A 23,210-nucleotide genomic window follows, 5' to 3' on the forward strand; every position below is an offset into this window, starting at 1 on the left:
TCTGACATCCTGTGTTCTAAGGGCCCTCCCAGCTCTGACATTCTCTGTTCTAAGGGCCCTCCCGGCTCTGACATTCTCTGTTCTAAGGGCCCTCCCAACTCTGACATCCTGTGTTCTAAGGGCCCTCCCAGCTCTGACATTATCTGTTCTAAGATTCCTTCCCGCTCTGACCTTCTGTGTTCTAAGGTCTCTTCCAGCTTAGATATTCTATGTTCTAAGTACCCTCTGAGCAGTGAATTTCCATGTCCCAAGAACCTACCTAGAATTCCTTCTAGTTCTAACATTCAGTGTTCTAAGATCCTCCTCAGTTCTAAGCCAAAAGGTTTAAAGGTGAGCCAAATAAGGAGCCCTGAAAGGACCTCCTAGTCTGAGAACTCTGTGAAGGCAAGAGTCATGCTGGGGTGATGCTGCCCAGGGAACAAGAGAGGAAGGTGTCTGAATTTGCATTAATTTTATAAATATTTTGTATCTATCTGCATACATGTTGTTAATCCCCCTCCCCTCCTCAGGAAAATGTGAGCTTCTGGAGGGAACAGATTTGGGTCTTTATTGCTGTATCTCCAGAAGAAGGCACAGGGCAGGGACTTAATAAAAGTGTATTCACTGACTGATTGAAAAGTGTCCATAATGGCCCCTGAACGGAGGTGAGGGTCAGTGTGTCTTGTACCCACATCAACAGTCCAGGCCTCCCTTCTAGGCAGGGGGGAGCATCAACTCACCCCGGATGAAGGGTGCACAATCCAGCCAAGCTCCGCCGTGGCTGTGGTTGAATCCATCAGCGTTTCTGCAAGGAGAACACAGGGTCAGGGGAGCAGGAGACAAAATGAAACCTAAGGCAGCCTGGGCTCTTGGCGACAAACCTCAACCCTCCAAGCCTCCCCAAACCTCTTCTGCTTAGAGGATTCAAAAGGCAGTATGGTACCTCCAAAAGAACCCATGCACAGAACCAGGAGGACGGCTTCCAAGGTGATCCCAGTTACAGGCAAGGAAGCCTTTGAGAGCCTTCAAAGCAGTGACCAATCATGACCTCAGCTGAGAGGTGATGGACTAGATCTGAGGCCTTTAACCATCTCTGGGGCCAAGGACCCATTGGCAGTCTGGAGAAGCCTGCCGAGCCCTTCCCAGAACCGTGTTTTAAGCACATAAAACAAAGTTCACGGGGTTACAAAGAAAGCCAATTAGGCTGAAATACAAATTTTCCAAAAAATTATTTTTTTAAGTTCACGGACTTGCCCTCCCTCCCCCAAGTTAAGAACCCCTCGTAGAGGAGACACATATTGCTTGGCTGAGCTTATTTGCCACAAGGGAAAGTTTCTGTGGGGGGGGTGAGGTTGGGGTGAAAGTGAGTTGGTGGGTGGTCATAAAGATGCAAAAGGAAACGAAAAGAAAGGAGCATCAATCAAATATTTTTAAAATACCCAGAAGAAAACAAAAACTTTCAAAAGGGTTGACAGAAACGAGGCAATTTTGTTCATTTAATTAATACAAGATTGGGTTTTTTTTTTTTAGAAAAAGTTTTAAAAAGACAAGCTATTTGTAACAAACTCCCAGTTTCATATGCAATCCCGTTTTGTTTTTCTTTATATAGAATGTTGGTTTTTGTTGAAGTCTGTTAAATTCGTGATTTTAAAATAAAATTGCACACTGGCTCTGGAGTCAGGAGGAAGGGAAAGGGAAGGGAACATGAATTTATTAAATGCCTACTATCAGACCCTGTGCTAAGCACTTTACAAATATTATCTTGTTTGATCCTCACAACAGCAACAACCCTGGGAGGTAGGTGGTGTGATTAACCTCATTTTGTAGTTGAGGAAAGTGAGGTAGACAAAAGTTAAGGGACTTGCCCAGCGTCTGAGGCTAGATTTGAACTCAGGTCTTCCTGACTGCAGACCCAGAGCTCTATATATTGGGCCCCCAAGCTGCCTCAGAGGAGCTGTGTTCAAATTCATCTCTGATGCTTCTTATATGACCTTAGGTAAGGCAATTAATCTGGTTGGGTCTCTGGTTTTTCATCTGTAAAATGTAGGGGTGAGCAGGATTCCAGAAGACTGACAGTAAACCACACTGCCCACTTCCTGACAGACAGGGCTTGGATTCGGAAAGAAAAATGAAGGCCACATTTTTAATATGGTCAATATGAGAATCTGTTTTGTTTGACTATGCATATTTGTTATGAGTTTTGTTTTTCTTTCTTTTTTTTTTCAACTTGGGGCAGGAGGGAGGGAGGGGTATTGATAGGATTGTACCCCCTAACACACACAAAAAAAGGTTATTGAAGTATTTTTTTAAATGCCCAGAACAGAAGGAGACACAGATAAGCTGGATAGTTCTGAAAGTTGCATGTTGAATTTATAATATACTTTAAAGTAAACGAAAATTATTGATAAAAAAGATTCACCATTTCATGTACAATCCTTTTTCCTCTTCTGCTTTGTATATGGAAATTAATGCTCATTTCACTTGGTATTTGTTATGCTCAGAATAAAAACAGTTTTTTGAAAAAACAAAGAAGCAAGACTAGTTGGCCTCTGAGATTTCTTCCTGCTCTTGGGTTATGGCTGCAGAACCCCCTAGAATCCAAAGCTGAGAAAAGTCAGTGATGGAAGGACGGGCCAGCAATGAGGAAAGAAAGAGAGGAGCCAGTAAAAGCCAAAGGCGAAGAGGGGAGATTGAATCACCTGTGAGCTGGAACTCAAAAAATCCTAAAAAAAAACCTAGCTGGTCTGAGGCCTAACCCCAAAGCCTTCCAGTCTCTGCCGATCTCTGGACTTCTTGCCCTCCTGGGCCCCTTATCTCCCTTACCTCTCTCCAGGTTTCTCCCTTTCCCGAGGCCTCTCTGCCTTCTCCTCCAGGGGGGGTGTCCCTGATCTTACTCATCACTTCCTTTTCCAGACAAGAAGTTATGTCAGAGCTTCGTGTGGGAAAGGGGCCATCCAGGCCAGCCATAGCTGAAAAGAGTTAGAGTATCACCCAAGAGTGGTCATGCAGTATCCAGGGATGGGCACACCACTGTCCTTCTATTTGGTGCCTCTGGGAAATGTTCTATTAGAAAGCGTTTCCTTTTACCAAGTTAAAGTCTGTCAATGCAACCTCCCGGCACTGCCCCTGCTTCCGTCCTTGGGGGCTAAGCAGAGACGGTTCTAGCTCCTCTCCCACCTAACATCCCTTCCCAGAATGGAATCTCCCATTTTGTCCATGTTTCTCCTATCACGTCCTGCCTTAAAATAAAGCTGCTTGTGATTCAGAGCTTGATGAGACCAGTTTTGGTCACCTTTGTCTCCCCATCCTCCCCAGCAAAGAGAAAACGCAAACTAAATGTTGAATAAATGCAGTATGGTAGAGCAAACGGGTGCGTGGGAGTCTTGGGTCTTTTTTTTTTTTTCCCACATACAGGGACAGCCATATCCTTTCTGTCTCATTTTGCTGCATCCCGGCTCTGTGGGCACAAGTCAAGTGCCTGGGGATGGGGTTCAGGCCTGGGTCAAGGTTTTCATCACCTCCTCTCACTCTTTCCACTGTGTGTGAGTGTGTGTATATGTGTGTGTGTGTGTGTGTGTGTGTGTAGGGGGAGGATTAGAGCTTTCACTTCTTTAACTGGCTCATCCAGTGCTGGTACTTCCTCCATCCTTTTCATTCATTCCCACAGGAATCTAAAGATCTGTGTGTTGGTATTCAGTTTTTTTTTTTTCAGGTGTGTCCCACTCTTCCTGACCCTATTTGGAGTTTTCTTGGAAAAAGATGCTGGAGTAGTTTGCATTTCCATCTCCAATCCATTTTACAGATGAGGAAACTGAGGCAAACAGGTTTAAGCAACTTGCCCAGGGTCACACAGCTCATAAGGGTCTGAGGCCAGATCTGAACTCAGGTCTTCCTAACTCCAGGCCAGGCCCTCTATTCACCACACGACCTAGCTCCATCTCTACTGCTGGCCTCCTTCTATGTTGACAGCAACCCATTAAGCAATACAATTTGGACTCAGTCATTGAACCAATTATGGATCCAGTCATCTGGCTTGCCTCTGTACATTTCATCCAAAGGGACAAGAATGAGAGACTTGTCTATATGAATATGGGCCCCTTCCCATATAGGCTCTGCCCCTTTCATTGGCCCCACACTCTCCATATTTCCATTGGCCTCTGCCTTTCCATTGAGTTGCCCTTCCCCCTCCACTGTCCTTTTGCATCCGTTGCATTGACCTGACTAGATTTCTCTCCATCAGTCCTGCTTCTTTGTTGGGGGAGGAGGCATGCTTTCCTTTCTTTTATTGGCCTGCCATCTTCCATAGAAAAGGAGAGATAGCAACCTGACCTACATTCAGTTAGGCTTGACCCGTGACAAGGTTATATATTGTTCAGCATTTCCATGGCCCAAGGTTGATTCCCTGGGGTTAATTATGTCTTTCAAATCTAGGCTAAAAATGGAAACTTCCTGGGAAGTTCTGGTCTAGCAAAGAGGCTGTCTCCAGAGCTGTATCTAGGGATTTTTGTGCCCAGGGCAAGCAGCAGGAAATGTGCTCTCGGTTGAGATGGGAATAGCAGAGGAAGGCTGAGCAAGGTAGGACAAGGGGAAGAGCTTCCTAGAGCCCACCATCTATGTGGGGGAGTGTCCTATTTTAAATAATTATTTCTTGTTAACTAGGAGTAAAGTTCTGTTATTTCTCTACTGTGGAGCTTTGCAAATGTTATCATTGTCCTCTAAATTCAGTGCCCTAATTACAGCTCTGACCTTCTTCAACCTTGTCTCCTCCCTTCTCCTACCAATAAAAAAGAAAGGCGTCAAGATGCTGAAGGTCTCAGGATCAATAAATAAACATTTATTAATCACCTACAGATACACCATCACCCCCCAAGGAGAGTGTAGCTTAGTTAGAAAGAGCTTTGGCATCCATTCGGACTCATTCACAGCGGTTCCTTTTGAGCCCCAGGCTCCCTTACCCAAGCCCAGAGCCAAGGGCAGTTTTCCATCACTGACAAGTTGGAAGATTGGACCGACGTTCCATTCTGCTGGTGTGGAGTTGGAGAAAAGAGTTCCTTTTCACACTCCCTGGTGCTACAGATTTTTCCTCCTCCAGAGAACAAGGGCTGAACTTTTAACCTGCTCTCTCTCTGTCTCTCTCTCAATTTCCCTCTCTCCCTCCTCTCTCTCTCTCTCCCCCTTTCTCTCTCCCTCTCTCTCTCATCTCTTTCTCACCCCTCCTCTTGCCACCCTCTTCTCTCTCTCCCCCCCCTTTCCCCTCTCACCACCCTCCACCAGAGCAGATGCTCCCTGAACATTGCTCACCACCCCCCCCCATCCCCTTTACCTCCTCCCATCTCTGCTTTCTGCCTGAATCCACAGAATGGCTGTTAGGAGCCAGGGGGAAGGGCAGGAGGCAGGAAGTGCTGTACACAGGCAAGGGGCTTTGGGAACACCTAAGCTCTGCTCCCTTCAGGGGCCAAAGCCAGAGGGGCAACAGGAATACCTGGGTGTGAAGTGAGAGACACAAAAAGTCACAGATGCCTAGAGGCATGAGGGTCCTTAGGGGCCCGGGTCCTCCAGCAAGGGGAAATCCACTGCCTCTAATCCATTCTGGATCCAGAGACCTCTAAGAAAGGAATTCTTAACCTGGGGTCTATAAACTTTCCAAAACACACACACACACACACACACAGACAGAGAGAGACAGAGAGAGAGGGAAACAGACAGACAGAGAAAGAGAGAGGGAGAGAGAGGATGCAGTATCACTGGCTTCCTTTACATCCTGCACATTTTATTTTATTCATTCCAAAGCATCCCTTCTGAGAAAGGGCCCCTGGGCTTCACCAAGCTGCAAGACAAGGTTCAGCAGATTTCCATTACATCTCATTGATGTCGGCCTGTCTTCCTGCACTTTCCTCCACCAGTGTAGGACAGGGGACCTGTGATCTCATTGATATAGAAAACTTCCAGGTGAGGAAAATACCTCCAGCAAAGCAGGTTAACACCTTCTCTACAACTTAGTCTTAGAGACTCATCTAGAGCCCCGAGTCTAGAACACATGTACAGGGTCACTATGTTCCAAAGGCAAGACTTGAACCTGGGTCTTCCTGGCTTCAGGGCTGCCTCTCAATCTATTACACCATGTGGCCTCTCATTATCAATATTATTAAAAAGAAAAGTTAACTGGAACAGAGCTAAGGGCAGATCCCTGAGGCACTCCACTAGAGACCTCCTTCCATGTTGATAGCAACCCTTTAAGAGATACAACTTGGGTTCAGTTACTGAACTATTTAGGACCCATTTAACCATTCAGTCACCCAGTCTGCCTCTCTCCATCTCATCCAAAGGGACAATAAGAATAAGAGACTGGCTATATGAATGCAGGCAGCTTCCTTTCTCTGGACCTCAGTTTTCCCATCTGTAAAATGGGAGGCCTGGACTAAAATCATCTCCACGGTCCCTCCCAGCCCTAAATCCACAGGCCAATGACTTAGGATCTCAGCACTTGGGAGTCTATGGCCATCACCTTCCATTCTTAAACAAACTCCAGCTGCCTGAGGGCCTAGGAGGATAGTGTCCCTTTCCCATAATCCTCCTTTCCATCCTGTCTCAGATTCCTCAGACTGATTCCAACATCTGTTAGCCAGAGACAGCCCAGATCTGAAAGTTAACAGTTCTATGTTCACATCCCATTAGGCGAACCGGGGCTAGGCAAAGCAGCCCCCTTGGCCTCAGTTTCCTTTTAGGTCACAAAACTCATAGACTGAAAGGTCATTTTATAGAAGAAGAAACATCAGCCCACAAGATGAAAGGGCTTATAGGTAAGAAGTAAGAGTCAGGGTGAGACCCACATCCTCTTAACTCCCACAGCACAGGATTTGGGTTCAAATCCTGCATCTAACTAAAAATGTTTAGAAAAGTAGAGGTGACTAGAAGATAACCAGCAATATCTAGAAAACTAGAAATTATTAGAAAATAACTAGAAATATCTAGAAAACTAGAGGTGTCTAGAAAGTGACTAGAGATATTTAGATAACTAGAATGTCAATCAAAGAACTGGTTTGGGGCAACTAGGTGGTGCAGTGAATACAGCTCTGACCTTGGAGTCAGGAGGACCTGAGTTCAAATCCAGCCTTAGACACTTGACATGCTAGTTGTGTGACCTTGGGCAAGTCACTCAACACCAATTCCCTTTTCTTCTCCCCTCAAAACAAACAAACAACAAAACAAAACCTGGTTTGAAATCCTGTTCTCCCTGGTTAAATAAGGGGGTTGAACTAGCTGGACTTGAATCTGGGTCTCTTGGACTCCAATAGGACCTTATGCCTTGCTGCCTTTTGTGTAGACTTGGGTACACCTGTATGCAGACCCAAATGGCTGTGGCTATGCTTTTTTTTTTTTTATGGGTGTATTTGGCAGAAAGCTTAAAGTCAGAAACCTGGGTTCGAATCCCAGCTCAGACACTTATTACATGCATGCTCCTTGGGCAAGTTAATTCACTTCACTAGGCCTCTACAAAAAGAAGACAGTAATGCTTTTCTCCCCAGGCTGGTAAGGAGAGTGGTTAATATGGTGCTAGAGAAACATGAACTGTGTTCTTTTCGTATATATGTATTTATATCTGTCCAGTATTATCTCTTTTGGGACCTATCCGGGTGTCTGGGTGTGGATGTCAAAGTGTTTCTAAGGGAGTGGACCTGTGGGGTTATTACGAGGCCAGCCAGGTTCTTGGCTTAGCCAAGAACTCCTCCACACACCCTGAATGCATGTCTCTTCACTGGTGTAAGTGGGCTTAATAATTACTATTCTATTAATCTCTTACTGTCCTGTGGCTAGTAAATTCTCTCCTCCTCTCCAAATTCCTGAGAATCAGAGTCAAAAGAACTCTCCACTCAAAGCTACTGCTCCCTGCCCCCTCATCCCCAGCTTCCTCTGCCCTACCCTTCTACTCTGCCTTCTAGAACCTCTGATGTTATCTCCATCTTCCAGATGAGGAAGTTAAGGCTTAGAAGGGAAGAGATTTGCTCAAGGTCACAAAGATAGTAAGTAACAGAACCAGGGCATAGCAGATAGAGTGCCAGGCCTGGAGGCAGGAAGCCCTGAATTCAAATCTGGCCTCAGACACTTACTAGCTGCATGACCCTGGGCAAGTCACTTCACCCTATTTGCCTCAGTTTCTTCATCTGTAAAATGACCTGGAGAAGGCAATGGTGAACCACTTCAGTAGCTCTGTCAAGAATTAGAGTCATGAAGAGGCAGACAGGACTGAAAGGACTGACCAAAAACACAAAAGGAATGAATAAATGAATGAATGAATGAGCCAATGAAGAAAGAGATGTGGGAGAGGTCCACTTAGACAGCAGGCTCGGCATGGAGGACTGGGCCCTACAGCAGTGGCCTCCAAATCTTTTTTTGGTCACACATCCCATTAGAAAAAAAATTGAGCACCCCCCCACCAAAGTCTTAGCTTTTTGAAGCTTCAATAGCCCAGAGCTGCACTAAGACTTTTGGGAAAACCTCCCAGACCATTTATTCAAATCTTTCTAATTCAGATGCATTGCTATTGTACCAATCACTATATACATCATTAAACTTGAACAAAAGTAGAAATTTAAAAACGGATGAGATAATGATGAAATGATGGTTGATCCCAGAATCAACAGTGAGACCCTGGAGTTTATGGAACAGGGGAGGGCCATGGTCAGACCTCTTGCTGCCACATGAGGATCCGGGGGCTGAGTGTGGATATTCTGGGCAGGGGGGAGGGTTTTCCCAATAGCATCTTGGCAGCTGCTGGGTTGGGGGTGGTTAGATTATAACCGTTAGGGACGGCCCTGATGGGAAGAAAAGTGGGAGAGGGTAAAGCTGGGGAATTTGGTTAGTGTAGACAAGCCCCGTGATTGCTTACTGTGCAGTGGGAGGGTGGGACATGACCACTCTTACTAGCCTAGGGATTAAGTGATCACCTGCTCCACAGCTAAGAAGGAAGGGTTAAGACCAAAATCTAGGTCCTAGCTCTCTTCCTTACTACCACCTGAGCCTCAGTTTCCTCATCTGTAAAATGAAGCAGCTGAACTAGATGGTCTCTCAGGCCCCTCCCACTTGTAGATCTATAATCCTGTGCTTGGCACAGTGGAAAGAGGACTTCATTTTGAATCCCACATCTTATACTCACTGCCTACGAGACCCTGGGTGAGTCATCTAACCTCCTTGGGCATCAGTTTTCTCTGAAAATAAGGATCTGGACTAGACGGCCTCTAAAGTACCTTCTAGATCTAAATCTATGTTTCCATGACCAAGAAGGAGCAGCATGAGACACAGGAGAACCCAGAAAGTGTAGGGAAGATAGAAGGGGCAATCACCAGTGGCCAATGGCACAGGGAGCTCAGGTGGGCAGGCAGAGAGAGAGGGAGGGAGGGAGGGCTGAGGGCTGGGCGGAGGGAGCACAGAAGCTCTGCCAGATTCCAGGGAGTCTGTCCGTCCCTGCCTTGCCCACAGCAGCCCCGGGGAGGTGGCCCTGCGTGTGCCCTTCTCTCCTTGGCCAGCTTCCCCACAGAGATGCTTCACACAACCCAGGCTGTAAATAAACCCACAGCTGCTCACAGCTACCAGACAGCGGGCTGGATGCCTTCCCAACAGCAACCGCTCCTCTCCCCATGGACTGCTTAGGGAGAAGTGCCTGGCCTTCCCACTCAGAACATGCTTTCCGTCGGCCACTTGCTGCTGGCCCCCGGGGACCTGTGAGGTGGTGGCTCAGGACAGGGCTGAGTTCGAGTCAGGGATGGAATGAGGACCAGGGAATGCTGGCCCTAGGGACCGCATGATCTCTGGGCATGGGATCACACAAACCGAATGGAGCAACACTGATTTAGGGAGAGTGGGGGGCATCTAGCTTAACCCATGCCTGAACAGGAATCCCCCACCCAAGTGGCCATCCCCCTCTGCTTGCAGACTAACCCCTCGAGGTAGCCTCGTCTGCCTCTGGGCAGAGTTTTTCCTTACACTGAGCCCAAATCTGTCAGAAGGCATCCAGTTGAACCCCCTCCCTTTACAGCGGAAGAAATGTTTAGATGAACAGAACTCATTGTGTCTTTTTGTTTGTCTGCATTAGGATTCATTTTTAAAATTTTATTTTGTCTTTCCATGAACAAATATTTATTTTCTCTCTTTTACACACACACACACACACACACACACACACACCTCCACTACAAAAATAAACAAAGAAAAACAAACCCTCGTAACAAATATACACAGTCAAGGAAAGCAAATTTCGCTGTGTTGAAAAACATAGATCTCATTCCATATTTTGAAGCCATCATTGCTCTTCTGGGAGATGGGTTCCATGGGAACCATGGGAATCATGGTTGGTCATTAATCTGATGAGAAGAATTCATCATATTTGCTCCCCGCATGCCCCAATCCTCCCTCTTCCTAATTTCCCTATTTCTGCCAAAGACACCACCATTATTCCTGTTCTCAATCTCAGACTCCCCTCAAATTCCCTTTCCCTTCCTCCCTGCCATCCAATGGGTTAACATGGATTTTGATTCTTCCTCCCCAATGTGGTGCACGTCTATCCCTTTTTTCTCCCCCCTTACAGGTCCTCATCCCCTCTTGCCTGGACCAATGGCCATAACCTCTTCATGGTCCTCCCTACCTCCGGTCTCTCTCATCTCCAGCCCATCCTCCTGACAACCACCAAAACAAGCCTCCTCAGTCACAGATCTGACTGGGTCACTCCCTTGTTCAGATATCTCCAGTGATCCCCCTCCTGCCTCTAGGATAAAATAAAAACTTCTCTGGCATCTAAAATCCTTCATAATCTGGATTCAACCCACACATCCAAGCTAATTACACATCCCTTTTCTTGCTTTATGTTTGAGTCAAACTGGTCTCCTTAATGTTTCTCATAACTGACATTCCATCCCATCCCTATGCTTTTGCCTAGGCAGTACCAGATGACTGGGATGCCCTCCCTCCCTACCTCCTACTTCTTACCTTTACCATAATCCTTATCAATTACCTCAACATCCCTCACTTTCTTCAAAATCCAATAGAATCACCACCAAATTTTCTTGACTTCCCAGATGCTGGTACTTCCCTTCCCTAATTATTTTGTATTTACTTATATGCATGTATGCTGATCCTGAGGATGTCTCATCTATCATGGTGTCTATCATAGGTGCTTAATAAATGTTTTTGGATAGCTAGGTGATACAGCGGATAGAGTTCGGGGCCTGGGGTGACTTAACCCCACCTACCTCAGTTTCTTCATCTGTAAAAAGAGCTGGAGATGGAAATAGCAAAACCCCTCCAAATATCTTTGCCAGGAAAACCCCAAGTGTGGTCATGGAGAGTTGGACACGACTGAAAAACAGCTGAGCAACAGCAATAATAAATATTTGTTGGCTGATTGGCTGAGGTCATACAGCTAAGTGACAGAGGCAGAATTCTCTATGTCCCTCCCCCATTAGTCCTAATCCTTCCTGTCTTCTGCAATCTGCATACAGATCAGGGACTAACCCCTTCAGATCTTGTCTAGATCTACAGTTGAAATCACTCTATGAAATGCTCTACAGCCTTGGCAAAGGCCTGGCCACTCAAGGGCCCTGCTGTCCTGATTCATGACTGCCCCTCTGGGGCCACCACTCCCCGTGCCTGGACTTCTCCATAGCCATGCCCAAGGCCTCAGTGTCCTGCACATGCCTCCTCCAGTGCTGGAGTCAGAAACCGCATTCCCACTGAGTCTTCTATGATTCCCTGGATGATGTATGTCAGTGGTTCTACTCGCCAGTGGTCCCATCGCCATTCGATAACTTTCCAGAATGGAGTGCTCTTTCCTGGACACAGGTCCCTATGACTGTGATCTTCCTTTCTAGTGTCAGGGAATCCAGGCTTTGGCACATGCTAAGCACTCCATAGATACTTCATTCATTTATTCATGGAGTTGGAACTAGATTCTAGCTTTAACATTCTGTGTTCTAAGGGCCCTCCCAGCTCTGACATCCTATGTTCTAAGGGCCCTCCCAGCTTTAACATCCTGTGTTCTAAGGGCCCTCCCAGCTCTGCCATTCTGTGTTCTAAGGCCCCTCCCAGCTCTGACATCCTGGGTTCTAAGGGCCCTCCCAGCTCTGACTTCCTGGGTTCTAAGGGCCCTCCCAGCTCTGACATCCTGTGTTCTAAGGGCCCTTCCAACTCGGCCATTCTGTGTTCTAAGGGCCTTTCCAACTCTGACATTTTTTCTCCTAAGGTTCCTTCCTTGGTACAGAATGAAAAAAAGAATGAGGTAGCAGCCTGTTAATTTCTCCCCCACCCCAAACCAGAATCCTCACTGTTCCCTGACCCCCAGTTTTCCCCCTTTTGAAATCCTAGGTCTTATAATGGGTAAGAGCATCAGGCCTGGGGTGAGAAAAGCCTGTGTTCACATCCTGCCCCAGACACTTTCTAGCTATGCGTGATGCTGAACAAATCACTTCACCTCTCTAAGCTTCAGTTTCCTCATCTGTAAAATGGGGAGAACAATAGCCTCTCCCTCCCAGGGTTGTTGTACAGGTAAATGACATAACATGTATAGTCCTCTGCAAATCTTAAAACATTATATTAACATTATTATTATCATGCTCAAATAAAGTGAGATGCATAGTTAAGGGGGTCCCAGATTGTGGAAAGTCTCCAAAGCCTGGAAGTTGAAAACTGCAGATTCCTAGATTTCAAAGCTGGAAGGGCCCTTAGAACAAACAACTCTTACAAGGGGTGATGAACAGCATGTTGGCTTCTGCTCAATCATCAGGCCTCAGGGCAGGAAAGGCCAGCAAGGCCATGTTTTCCCAGCAAGATGGAAATTGACTGAAATCAAATGGGCCAGAGGTGCCTTTGGTTCATGACCAGAAGCTCTTCTGGCCCCGGTTCATCTCCCTTGGGGAGGATCAAACCAGTTCTCCCACGGACTTCTCTAAGAAGGTCCTGCTGAACCCGGGAAGGTCAAGCAAGTAAAAGGATAAAAACCTTCTGGAATTTCATGGGATCCCAAGGCGTTGGGCTAGAAGAGACCACATGGGCTACTTAGTCCAGCTTCTTCATTTTATAGAGAGGGAGTAACGCCCAAGGTCATAAAGGTCATGAGCAACAGAGCTCAGATTGTCTTTCCTTGCTACAAATTGAAGAAGGGAGTGTGGCAGGAGCTCCATAGACCCCCAAATCACAACACACCCTATCTCTCCTTGTCAAAAGCCTGGCCACCCTTCAGGACCCAGCTCCAACAGCAATTCCCAAAGAAGTCTTCCTCATCATCTCCACTTAATCAGAAACGAACCTTCTCCAGATCTTACTCAGCCCTTCTAATCAATCCATCAACTAGCAAGCATTTCACAGAATTTTAGAATCTGAGCCTTGGAAGAAACCTTAGGGGACATCTAGTCTGACTCATAATAACTCAGTAAATGCCCATTATATTCCAGGAACTATACTATGCACGAGGGGATACAATTAAAAAACATAACCATTCTTGCCCTCGAGGAGCTTACACTCTAGCAGGGTCACATGCAAGTACAGCTAAAATCAGGGTAGAAACCGTGTCCGTCTCTTATGCACTGGCCATGTTCTATTACGCATACTGGCTGTTTGTGTATAGGCCATAAGCTCCAATGGGGCAGCATCCAACGTCTCATTTATCTTTGTGATCAGACGACATAACATATATTAAGTGATTTGCATACCTTAAACACTTTATAAATGTTAGCTCTAATAATTATAATTATTATCATTATTATTCCCAGGCTGCCCCAAACTCTACATATATCAGGCATGTAGCACATTGAAACAAATTTATTCCCACGAACTGTATCATAAACCTCAACCATCTTGTAAATGCCAATTAAGGCCTGAGAATGGATAGGTCAATACTGCCCAGCACTGGGATGAGAAAATCTCACAACAAATATTGAATTGAGTACTAACTACAATAAGTAGGCATGATGGGTAAAATGAAAAGATGAACCAGGCACAGTTCTGTCCTTGGGACAAGGGATGGGGTGGGGAACAGTCTGGGATAGTGAGGCATAAGCTATGATTGTCCAGAAGAAACTGGCCCTTCCTACTATGCTTGAACATCTCCCCAGAAAAGAATCAGACCCATAGAATGTTACAGGTAGAAGGAACTTTAGAACACAGAATGTCAGAGCTGCTTAGAACATAGAACATGAGAACTTTGAATGTTAGATCTGAAAGGTACCTGAACATAAAGAATGTCAGAGTTAGGAGACTGTCCAATCTAAGACCCTCTTTTTTCAGAGGACGAAACCAAGGCCCAGAGAACTAGGCAGGGGCAACGCCAAGACAAGAACCTCTATTTCCTGACTCCAGGCTCACTCTTGCTTCCCCTGTTCCTGCCTCAACAGGCATTTATTAAAGTATATGCTAGCAAGAGACAAAAAAAGGTATTTTTATACCTTGGCCCTGCATTCAGGCTTCAGTCTCTTAAGCCAACTAATGAGAAATCCTTCTGCCTCAAGGATCTCCAGTGCATATATACCTATTTACTCTCCTCCTGGCTCAAAGGCCCCCTATCTGCCTTTGGTGCCGAACTGGAGACTTCTTATAATATTTTCACAGTCCCAAGTTAAGTGTGTCTCAGCAAAGCCAATCTCAAGCGTGCGTTCTTTCCCTCCAACACCAAATTTGCTTTGCCTGGATGAAAGCCAGGAGAGCAAACTGAAACTCAATCTTCCTCAGCTGGGCTGGTGATGTGGTAACAGCGCCCGACATTGTCAAGTCCGGGTCTCCAGGATATTCTGGATCTGCTGTTCAGGGACCCACTTAACCTCTGTGAGGGACAGAATGATGGATGGCCGGCTGGTGGGGAGGAGGGGGGGCAGGAAGGCAGGAGATGACCAGGGAGGCAATGTGGCCACAGTGGAGAACCTGCTGGACCCAGAGTGAGGAGAGTCAGGTTCTAACTTGTTGTATGAAGTCACTTCTCATCTCTAAGACTATTTCCTCATCTGTAAAATGAGAGAATCTGACACAATGTTCTCTGCATTCCTTTTCAGGCTAAATACTCTATGGTTCTCTGACCTCCTCTCACTAGAGTTATACATTTTCTTGGCAGGGGCTGAAGGTCAGCAGAGATGCCTTTTCAGAGCTATCCCACCTACAGCAGACTGTGGGCATGGAGTATAAGGTCACGGGAACCTCCCTCTCTACTGGATATCACGAGGAGAAGCAAAGTTGGACTCATTTCACAAATGAGCGAGCCATTGCATCGTTTACTGAAATACTACAATGCACAAGGCCCCGGAGAAATTGGGCAACAGCAGCATGTGAGGCAAGTGGGAGAAAGAGGACAGGATCAGGTCAGACAACCTAGATTCGGGTCCCAGATCTGCTACTCCAGAGCTGTGTAAGCTCAGGCAAATCACCAAGTAGCCCCTAGCCCTTAGTTCCTCCACCTCTGAAATGGGAATGAAAATGTCCACATGGGGTGTTGTGTGAGGTTCAAATGAGGCAATATAAGTGCTTTGTAAGTTGTAAAGTCTTTTATCAATGTCAACTATTATTATTATCCCTGATCAGAATATGCTGGCATCAGCTCTGTTTGCTTAATAGCCATCCATTTCCCCAAACATGAAGATAATTAAGTTAAAGTGCAGACTTCTAGGCCTCCAGAGGTTAGGAAGCCCATTCCTATGTGCCGCCAAGCGAGACAAAACACATTGATTCCTCAATGAGTATTGACTTAGACCAGAGAATGTCAGAACTGGGAGAGAGTTTAGAACACTGAATATTAGAGCTGGAAAGGATCTTAGAACATAATCCATCTGAAGTAGAAGGGGTCTTACAAAAAGGAATGTCAGAGCTGGGAGGGAGGGTCCTTAGAACACAGGATGTCAGAGCTGGGAGGGCCTTAGAACACAGGATGTCAGAGCTGGGAAGGCCTTAGAACACAGGATGTCAGAGCTGGGAGGGCCTTAGATATCATCTAGTCCAGGGGGTAGGGAACCTGAGGCCTCGAGGCCACATTTGCTTCCCCACTCTGATCTAGTCCATCATTACCATTTCACAGTTAAGGAAACAGAAGTCCAGTGGAAGTAGTGATGTGGACAGGTCTAGAATCCAGGCTCTCAGACTCCTAGTCCTGTGTTCCTCCAGGATACAACAGGCAGGGCTAACTTGGGGCCAGTGCTCCAGTCCTCTTTGGAATACAGAGCTCTCAAGAGCTTCATCGTGTTGTTGAGTAGATGTACATGAAACAGATGCAAACGCTAAATTGTTGGTACCCATCTTTTTTAGAATGACGACCCTTTTAAAGGTTTAAAATATGTTGTGGACTCTTCATGTGACTGATAGGGATTTGAGGGGGGATAGTCTGCGGAAATCACTTCATTTCAGTTCCACAGACACTTTTCAATGGCTTTCTGTGTCTAAGAGCCTGGCCCTCTGAGACAGAGAAGACAAGTGAGCCCTGATCGCTGCCCTCAAGGCATATTGGCATGAACTCGCTTCATAAACGTGGTGTGGCACACTGGAAAGGGCACCAGCTCTTGAGTCAAAGGGCCCGAGTTCAAAATCCCACCTCTGTCCCTTTCTAACTGTGTGACTATGGGCAAGTCACTTAGGCTCTCTGGGCCTTAGTTTCTCCATCTATAAAATGAGAGGACTGGGCTCCTAAGGTTCCTTCTAGCTCCAAACCTGTTATCCCATGAACCCTACCTAATACACAACAGACTAATGTTATATATTTTGTTGGCATGAAATAAAAATCAAGACATCCTTATGGACTGGGAGAGCTCTTGCAATATCCTCTTAGAATCTGAGCTCAGCTCTGATGGCACTGCCTACGTGAGGCCTTTGTAAAGCCATCAACTCCACCATCCCTCAAGAAGAATATTCCTTTCTACCGACTTGGCATGTATTTATATGTACTTATATGGACACATATTGTTTCCCCGATAGAATATAAGCTTCTTGAGGGCAGGGATTGTTGCATTTTTGTCTCTGTAACCCTAATTCCCAGCAGAGTTACTGGCAAATAGTGAATCATTCCTAAATCCTTGTTGATGATAATACCTCCGAGATACTCCCTTCCTCCTGTGTCCCCCAGAGGGCCTCAGACCACAGGCTAGCACCACTGCTCCAGCTATCACACAATGAAGGACCAGGATCAGTGGGAAGGAGAGTCAATATTACATAGGAGAAGTATATATATATAGGCTAGGGGAAGGTCAGGGAAGATATACTGGAAGAAGTGGGATATTATCTGAGCCTTGAAGGATGCTAGGAATTGCACAAGAGGAGAGAAGGGGTAAGGCACGGGCAGAAGACCACCACCACCACCATGACCATGACCATGACCATGACCAACACCATCACCACAGAAAGTCAGAACTTGGGATGACATTATTCCTCTCAACATTCTACAACACTATAGTTTCCAAAGCACTTTTCTCATAACAGCAACCCTCGGAGATAAAGATCACATGTACAATTGCCTCCCATTTTAGAGATGAAGGAACTGAGGCTAAAAGAGATGACGTGTTCAAATGGCAGGTTTCTATACCCCAATCTTTTCTCTGCTTAGAGGCAGTGGAATGAGCCCGATGTTCTCTGGACCTACTTTGTCCTGGGTTGTGACCAACTCCTAGCTGCCAGGCTGTCCTATGGCTGACTTCTGTCCAGCTCCCGCCATCTTGTGTCAGCCTCTCCTGGTCCTACCAGTACCTTGCTGGCTGCCCAAGACTCCCAGCTGAGAGTAGGGAGAGGGGTATTGAGGATGAGGTGGTGAGTGCTGGTGCCAGGAATTATGGGTCAGCACACATCAAAAAGCCCCAAATCAATATTTTCCAGCAGACACTACAAGAGATGTTCTGCTGGACCAGCAAAGGGATCTGAGCTTCTGATCCTTCCACTGAGTATGAGAAAATGGGAATCCAAAGGAAACAGACAGTGGGAGGCATTGAGCCAAAACTCAATGCCCTGGGGTTCTGTCAACTGCCTCCCACAGGCCCAGCTGCTGGAGTCCTTGCCAGGGTGAATGCCTGGCTACAGGCCCAGTAATTTGTGAAAAATCTAGGCACTGAGGCACTGCACTCCAACGTTCTCATGGACAGCTCTTCGACGCCCCCAGGAAGACAAAGAATTGGGAAAGACGAATCTAAGATGCCAAGTGGATGAGAACAAGGAACTGTCCAGTCAGATGTGGGCCTGAGTTCCTATGCTACCACTCAATACTTTATATCACCTTAGACTTGTTACTTCACCTTTGAAGGTCAGGAAAGATAGCAAAGTAGAGGGGAAAATATGCTGAAGAGAGAAGACCTGCACTCAAATTTCCACCAAAGGTGAAATAGCTGAGTGGGGAAAAGTATCCTTTAATTCTCTGGGCCTCAGTTAGCTCCTCTGTAAAATGGGGAATTTGGCTCTTTTAGGGAGACAGGGCTCTTAATCACTAAAGTCTTCTTTTACCTCTGAATTTCATGATCAGCATTAAGCCCTTCCTTTGGCTTCTTAATTTCCTTTTCCTTTCTTAGTCTAACACCTTTCCTCCCCTGAGATGTTAACTAACTCCCAACACAACTTTACATTTTGAATAATCACATTCTAAAGGTCTTTATGGAATAACTATGTGTCCAGTCCAATTTCTGCACCTGAGAGAAGTGGCACGAAGAAACCCTCAAATCAAAATTATAAGACAAATTCGATTGATGTTTTGTAGGGAAGAACAGAATGAGTCGGATGCAAGGGGAGGATGAGTACATCTGAGATGTATGTGCACAGAGTAGGTGAGGGTGGTGTGTATAAAAAGGGAAATACATCATCTGATCATTTAACATTTTAACCAATTACCCTTGTTATCTAGGTGCTAGGCTCATTTGATTTTGTGCTGCTGACGAACTATAAGTACTGTCAGAGGTCTCTAAATGTTGGCAGCCTTTGACAAAGCTCTGATTGCCCTGCCCTTGTTACTGCTATAGGTCTAGCACTCGTAAGTTTTGAGGGAGACAGAAGAAAGATCTCTGACCTCACAGAATTCACTATCTAGTTAGTGAGACATTAGTGATCAGATGAGGCTGATTTAATATAAAAAACTGTAAAGTTTCCATATTCAGGTAAAGAAAATCAATAACACAAGTTCAAGATGAGAGAATTATGGCTAGACAAGAAACCAATACAGGGGTTTTAGTGGACTACAAGCTGAATCTGAATGAAAAGTCTGACAATGCTGCTCTCCCCAACATTTAGCTTTCCTATACTGTCTTGGGAGAGGTAAAGCAAAAACAACAACAAAAAAATAGAGATCATGTTTGTTTTTAAACAGAGGAGCACAGGGACCAGAACAAGGTCTGTCCTTGGTGCTGGTCAGACAACACCTGGAGTACTGTATGGAGTCTGGGGAACCATGTTTTAGTAAGGATGTTAACAAACTGGAGTAAGTCCAGAGCAAGAAAACAGGATAGTAAAGAGAATGGAGAACATGCTACAGGAGGATTAATTAGAGGAACTGGGGAAATTTGGCCTGGAGAAGTGAAGACTCTGGGGGTATGTAAAGGCTATTCAAGAACGTGAAAGACTGTTTTAGAAAAGGATTAACCAGGGGCGGCCAGGTGGCTCAGCGGGCTCCAGTGTCGGGATGACCTGGGGATCAAATCTGGGCTCGGATACTCAGCACCACACCCAGAAATAACTGGCCGTGTAACCTTGAGCCAGTTACTTAACCCCGATTGCTTTAAAAAAAAAAAAAAAGAAAAGGATTAACCCTATTCTGCTTGGGCTCAGAGGGGAGAACTAAGAACAACGGATGGGAGAAATGTGGAGGCAGATGTAGGCTCCATATGAGGAAAAACTTCCTAACAATTAGGTTGTCAGAAGAGTGGGATGGGCTGCCTCCAGTGGTAGTGCTTCCCCAGCAACGGCAGCTTTCAAGTGGAGGTTGGATGACCATTGGTGAAGGACAATGTGGGAGGAATTTTGAGTCAATTACATGTTGTACTAGTTCAGATTAGAGAATGATACAAATACGATACAAAATATATGATACAAAATAATCCATAATCAAGTGCTAAATGAGAGGGAAAATGCTGAATTAGAAAGAATACTGGACCAAGGAGTAAGAGGGCTGAGTTCTAGCTTGGACATTCTATGTTCTAACGACCCTCCAGTTCTGACCATTCCCTGTCTTAAGGGCCCTCCCAGCTCTGACATCCTGGGTTCTAAGGGCCCTCTCACCTCTGACATCCTGGGTTCTAAGGGCCCTCCCAGCTCTGACATCCTGTGTTCTAAGGGCCCTCCCAGCTCTGACATTCTATAGCCTGAGGTGTTCTAACATTCTATGATTCAGCGCTTCCCTGCAGACTGTAAGTACAACAGGGGGTATGTCCAGCTGTCTTCTATGTGAAGATAAGCCAATTGCCTACACAATGGTCAGCAGGCCAGGACCAAGGCTGTAAACTCATCCCATCTGCCTCTAAGACAAGATCTGTAGATGGGGGTGGCTTCTTCCTGGCTTGGCTCCCAGTCTGGTCTTCACTGCCAGGCTGCTAGAGAGGTCCAGCCTGACTCCCAGAATGAGTCACGGCTTCCTGCTCTAACCAAGCTAGTACTGGGGTTTCTTTCCAGACCTCTCCAGGAATTCATCGGTAACAGCCTCAAGCACCACACTCAGACCCATAGACGCTGGGAGCCAGGCTTAGGAATTCCTGATTTAATTGAGAAATTGGATCTGGAACCTCAGGAATCCCGCCTGGCTGACGCTCTCCCCACTGGGAAGGCAAAACAATTTCCCTGACATGGAAAAGGTGTGTGTTTGGAGCAGGGGAAGGAGGGGGCAAAGGAGGGAAGAAGGAAGGGCATCCAAGGAGAGACAGGGGTAGAACAAAGGGGTAGAAAGAACTCAGGATGGGGAGTCGAGAAACCCGGGATCAAATACTGACTTCAACATGTCCTGGCCATAGCCCAGGGCATGTCCATTCATCCCTCTGACCCAAAGTTTCCTCATCAGCAAAATGTGATTAATAACAGGTATACAATGGTTCTAGTCAGACTGGCATGAGGGAAGTTCTGTGTAAATCAAACAACTAACAAGCATTTATTAAATACCTACTTTTGCCTGGCACTATGCTAGGCACTCAGGGGCACAGAGGCAAAATGAAACAAATCCTGCTCTTGAAGATCTTGCTTTCCAGTTGTGGAGAAATGGATGGATGGATAGATAGATGGATAGAGAGACAGACAGACTGATAAAATAGATAAGTTAGGTAGCCAGGAAGTTAGATGAGAGAGACAGATAGATAGATGGAGAGATATGGATGATAGACAGACAGACAGATAGATAGGATAGATAGATATGAAGAGGCAGACAGATGGATAGATAGAGATGAAAGAGAGGGAGAGAGAGAAAGAGAGAGGAGAGTGAGAGAGAGAAGGAGAGAGAGAGGAGAGAGAGAGAGAGGAGAGAGAGAGAGAGAAACAGGAGAGAGGGAGAGAGAGAGAGAGAGAGGGAGAGAGAAAAAGAGAAAGAAGGGGAGAGGGAGAAAGAGGGAACTCATTTATTAAATTCTTTCTATGTGCCAGGCCCTGTGCTAAGCACTAGGGCTAAAAATACACAGAAAGCAATACAAGGTAATTGGAGGGGGAGGGGGGCAGCAGGTACTAACAGCTTGGGGAGGGGGGAGGAACAGGAAATCTGGAAAGGCCTCAAGTAGAAAGTGGCATTTGAGCTGCATTTAGAAATGCTTTTTAAATGAGACTCATGCAGCATTTTTTCATGGTAGCATATAAGTAAACACAAAGTTGATGCCCATTGGCTAGGGAATGAACAAAGAATTTGCACCATGTTGATGGAGTGGACTATAACTGTCCCCTCACAGACAGTGGATTATGATCAATACAGAAAAGCCCGAGCAGACTTGCATGAACTGATGCTGAGTGAAGTAAGCAGAAACAGACCAATAATGACTACAATAAGGTAAAGGGAAAGAACTAAAAAAAATCAGAAATAAGTGTTTAGAAATGAAAAAGAACAAACATTGCTCTAAAGAGAATTATAAAAAGACACCTTGCCCAGTCCTTCGCAGGAGGGGAAGGGGGGCAAAGTCCACCAGTGTGGAATATTATGAGGTCTGATTTTTTCAATATATCGGCCAGTTTTGCTGATTTTTCCTCTTCTTCCTCTTTTTACTTTTTTGTCATTGGCCCAGATGGAAATGAGTCTTGCATGATTTCACGTGCATATCAATATCATATTGCTTGCCTTCTCGGTGTGTGGGGGAGGGAAGGAGAGAATTTGGAACTCAAAACTTTCTTTAAATGCTAAAGTAAATAACACATTTTTTTTTAATTAAAAAAATTCTTTGTCATAAGGGATGGCTGAGAGCAGGAACAGGGAGGGATACAGGGAAAATCTGGATAAAGGAAAAACAAAAGACATCAATAAAATATTTTTAAAAAGAAATGTGATCTAAGATTCTTTTTCTTTCCCTTTCCATGGTATGGAGAGAGAATCCAAGGGAGGAACACAGTAAAGATCACTCTCTGAGCCTCAATGTCTTTATTTGTAAAATGAGGAGGTTCCATTCAATAACCTTCGAGGTCCCTTTGAGCTGCAAATCCATGCTCCTACCCTCCCATGAAACTCTAATGGTGGAATTTCAGGCAGGAGGGAGGATATGTCTGGGGTATGAAGAGGGGCATGCTGGGTGCCCTTTAAATTAGACCACATTGATGACTTCCTATTAAATCTCTATTATGACCCTGGCTACCTTGGTGAGCTGCCCAGGGTGTTTGTGACCCAAGAAAGGTGGGTGGTCCCATTCAGTGTCAGCCTGAGAAAATGCACAGCACAACCCCAGAATGCCTCTCTACTGGCCCAACCAAAAGAGTTCAACAAGGCCTTATTTAAAGTTGTAATTATCTGTCCCTTTTCTCTGTGACTTTGGTAGTTACCACAAAGATCTCCAGAGAGGCTGCTCTAAGCCATTGCAGAATATACAGCAGGAGAAAGTCCTTCCCGTCCTGGATCTGAGAGAAGTAGCAGTGATGGGACGTGAGGCTGGAAATAGTGACACAGCTCCAGTAGAAAGAGAGAGTGGTAGCAATGGTGGCAGCAGTCATCATCCCAATAATAATAACAATAATAGCTGGCAGCTTTGGACTAATGGAGAGGGTGCTGGTCATAGATATTTACTATCTTCATGACCCTGGACAAGTCACTTAACCCTGTTTGCCTCAGTTTCCTCATCTGTAAAATGAGCTGGAGG

The 23,210-nt window shown here is 45.7% G+C and overlaps 1 protein-coding gene across 2 annotated transcripts in view; it reads right to left on the reverse strand.

The window, feature by feature from the left end:
* Positions 1–23,210, reverse strand: part of EPHB2 (EPH receptor B2) — a 257,539-nt gene that overhangs the window by 184,257 nt on the left and 50,072 nt on the right. For both annotated transcript variants that reach the window (XM_069078481.1, XM_069078482.1), the window contains exon 2: positions 720–784. In XM_069078481.1, the coding sequence (XP_068934582.1) occupies positions 720–784 (65 nt within the window). The remainder of the gene's footprint in view (positions 1–719; positions 785–23,210) is intronic.

Source organism: Petaurus breviceps, unplaced genomic scaffold (assembly GCF_028583685.1).
Source record: "Petaurus breviceps papuanus isolate PSGF00001 unplaced genomic scaffold, PetGlider_PUasm1.0 91041, whole genome shotgun sequence".
Lineage (NCBI taxonomy): Eukaryota > Metazoa > Chordata > Mammalia > Diprotodontia > Petauridae > Petaurus > Petaurus breviceps.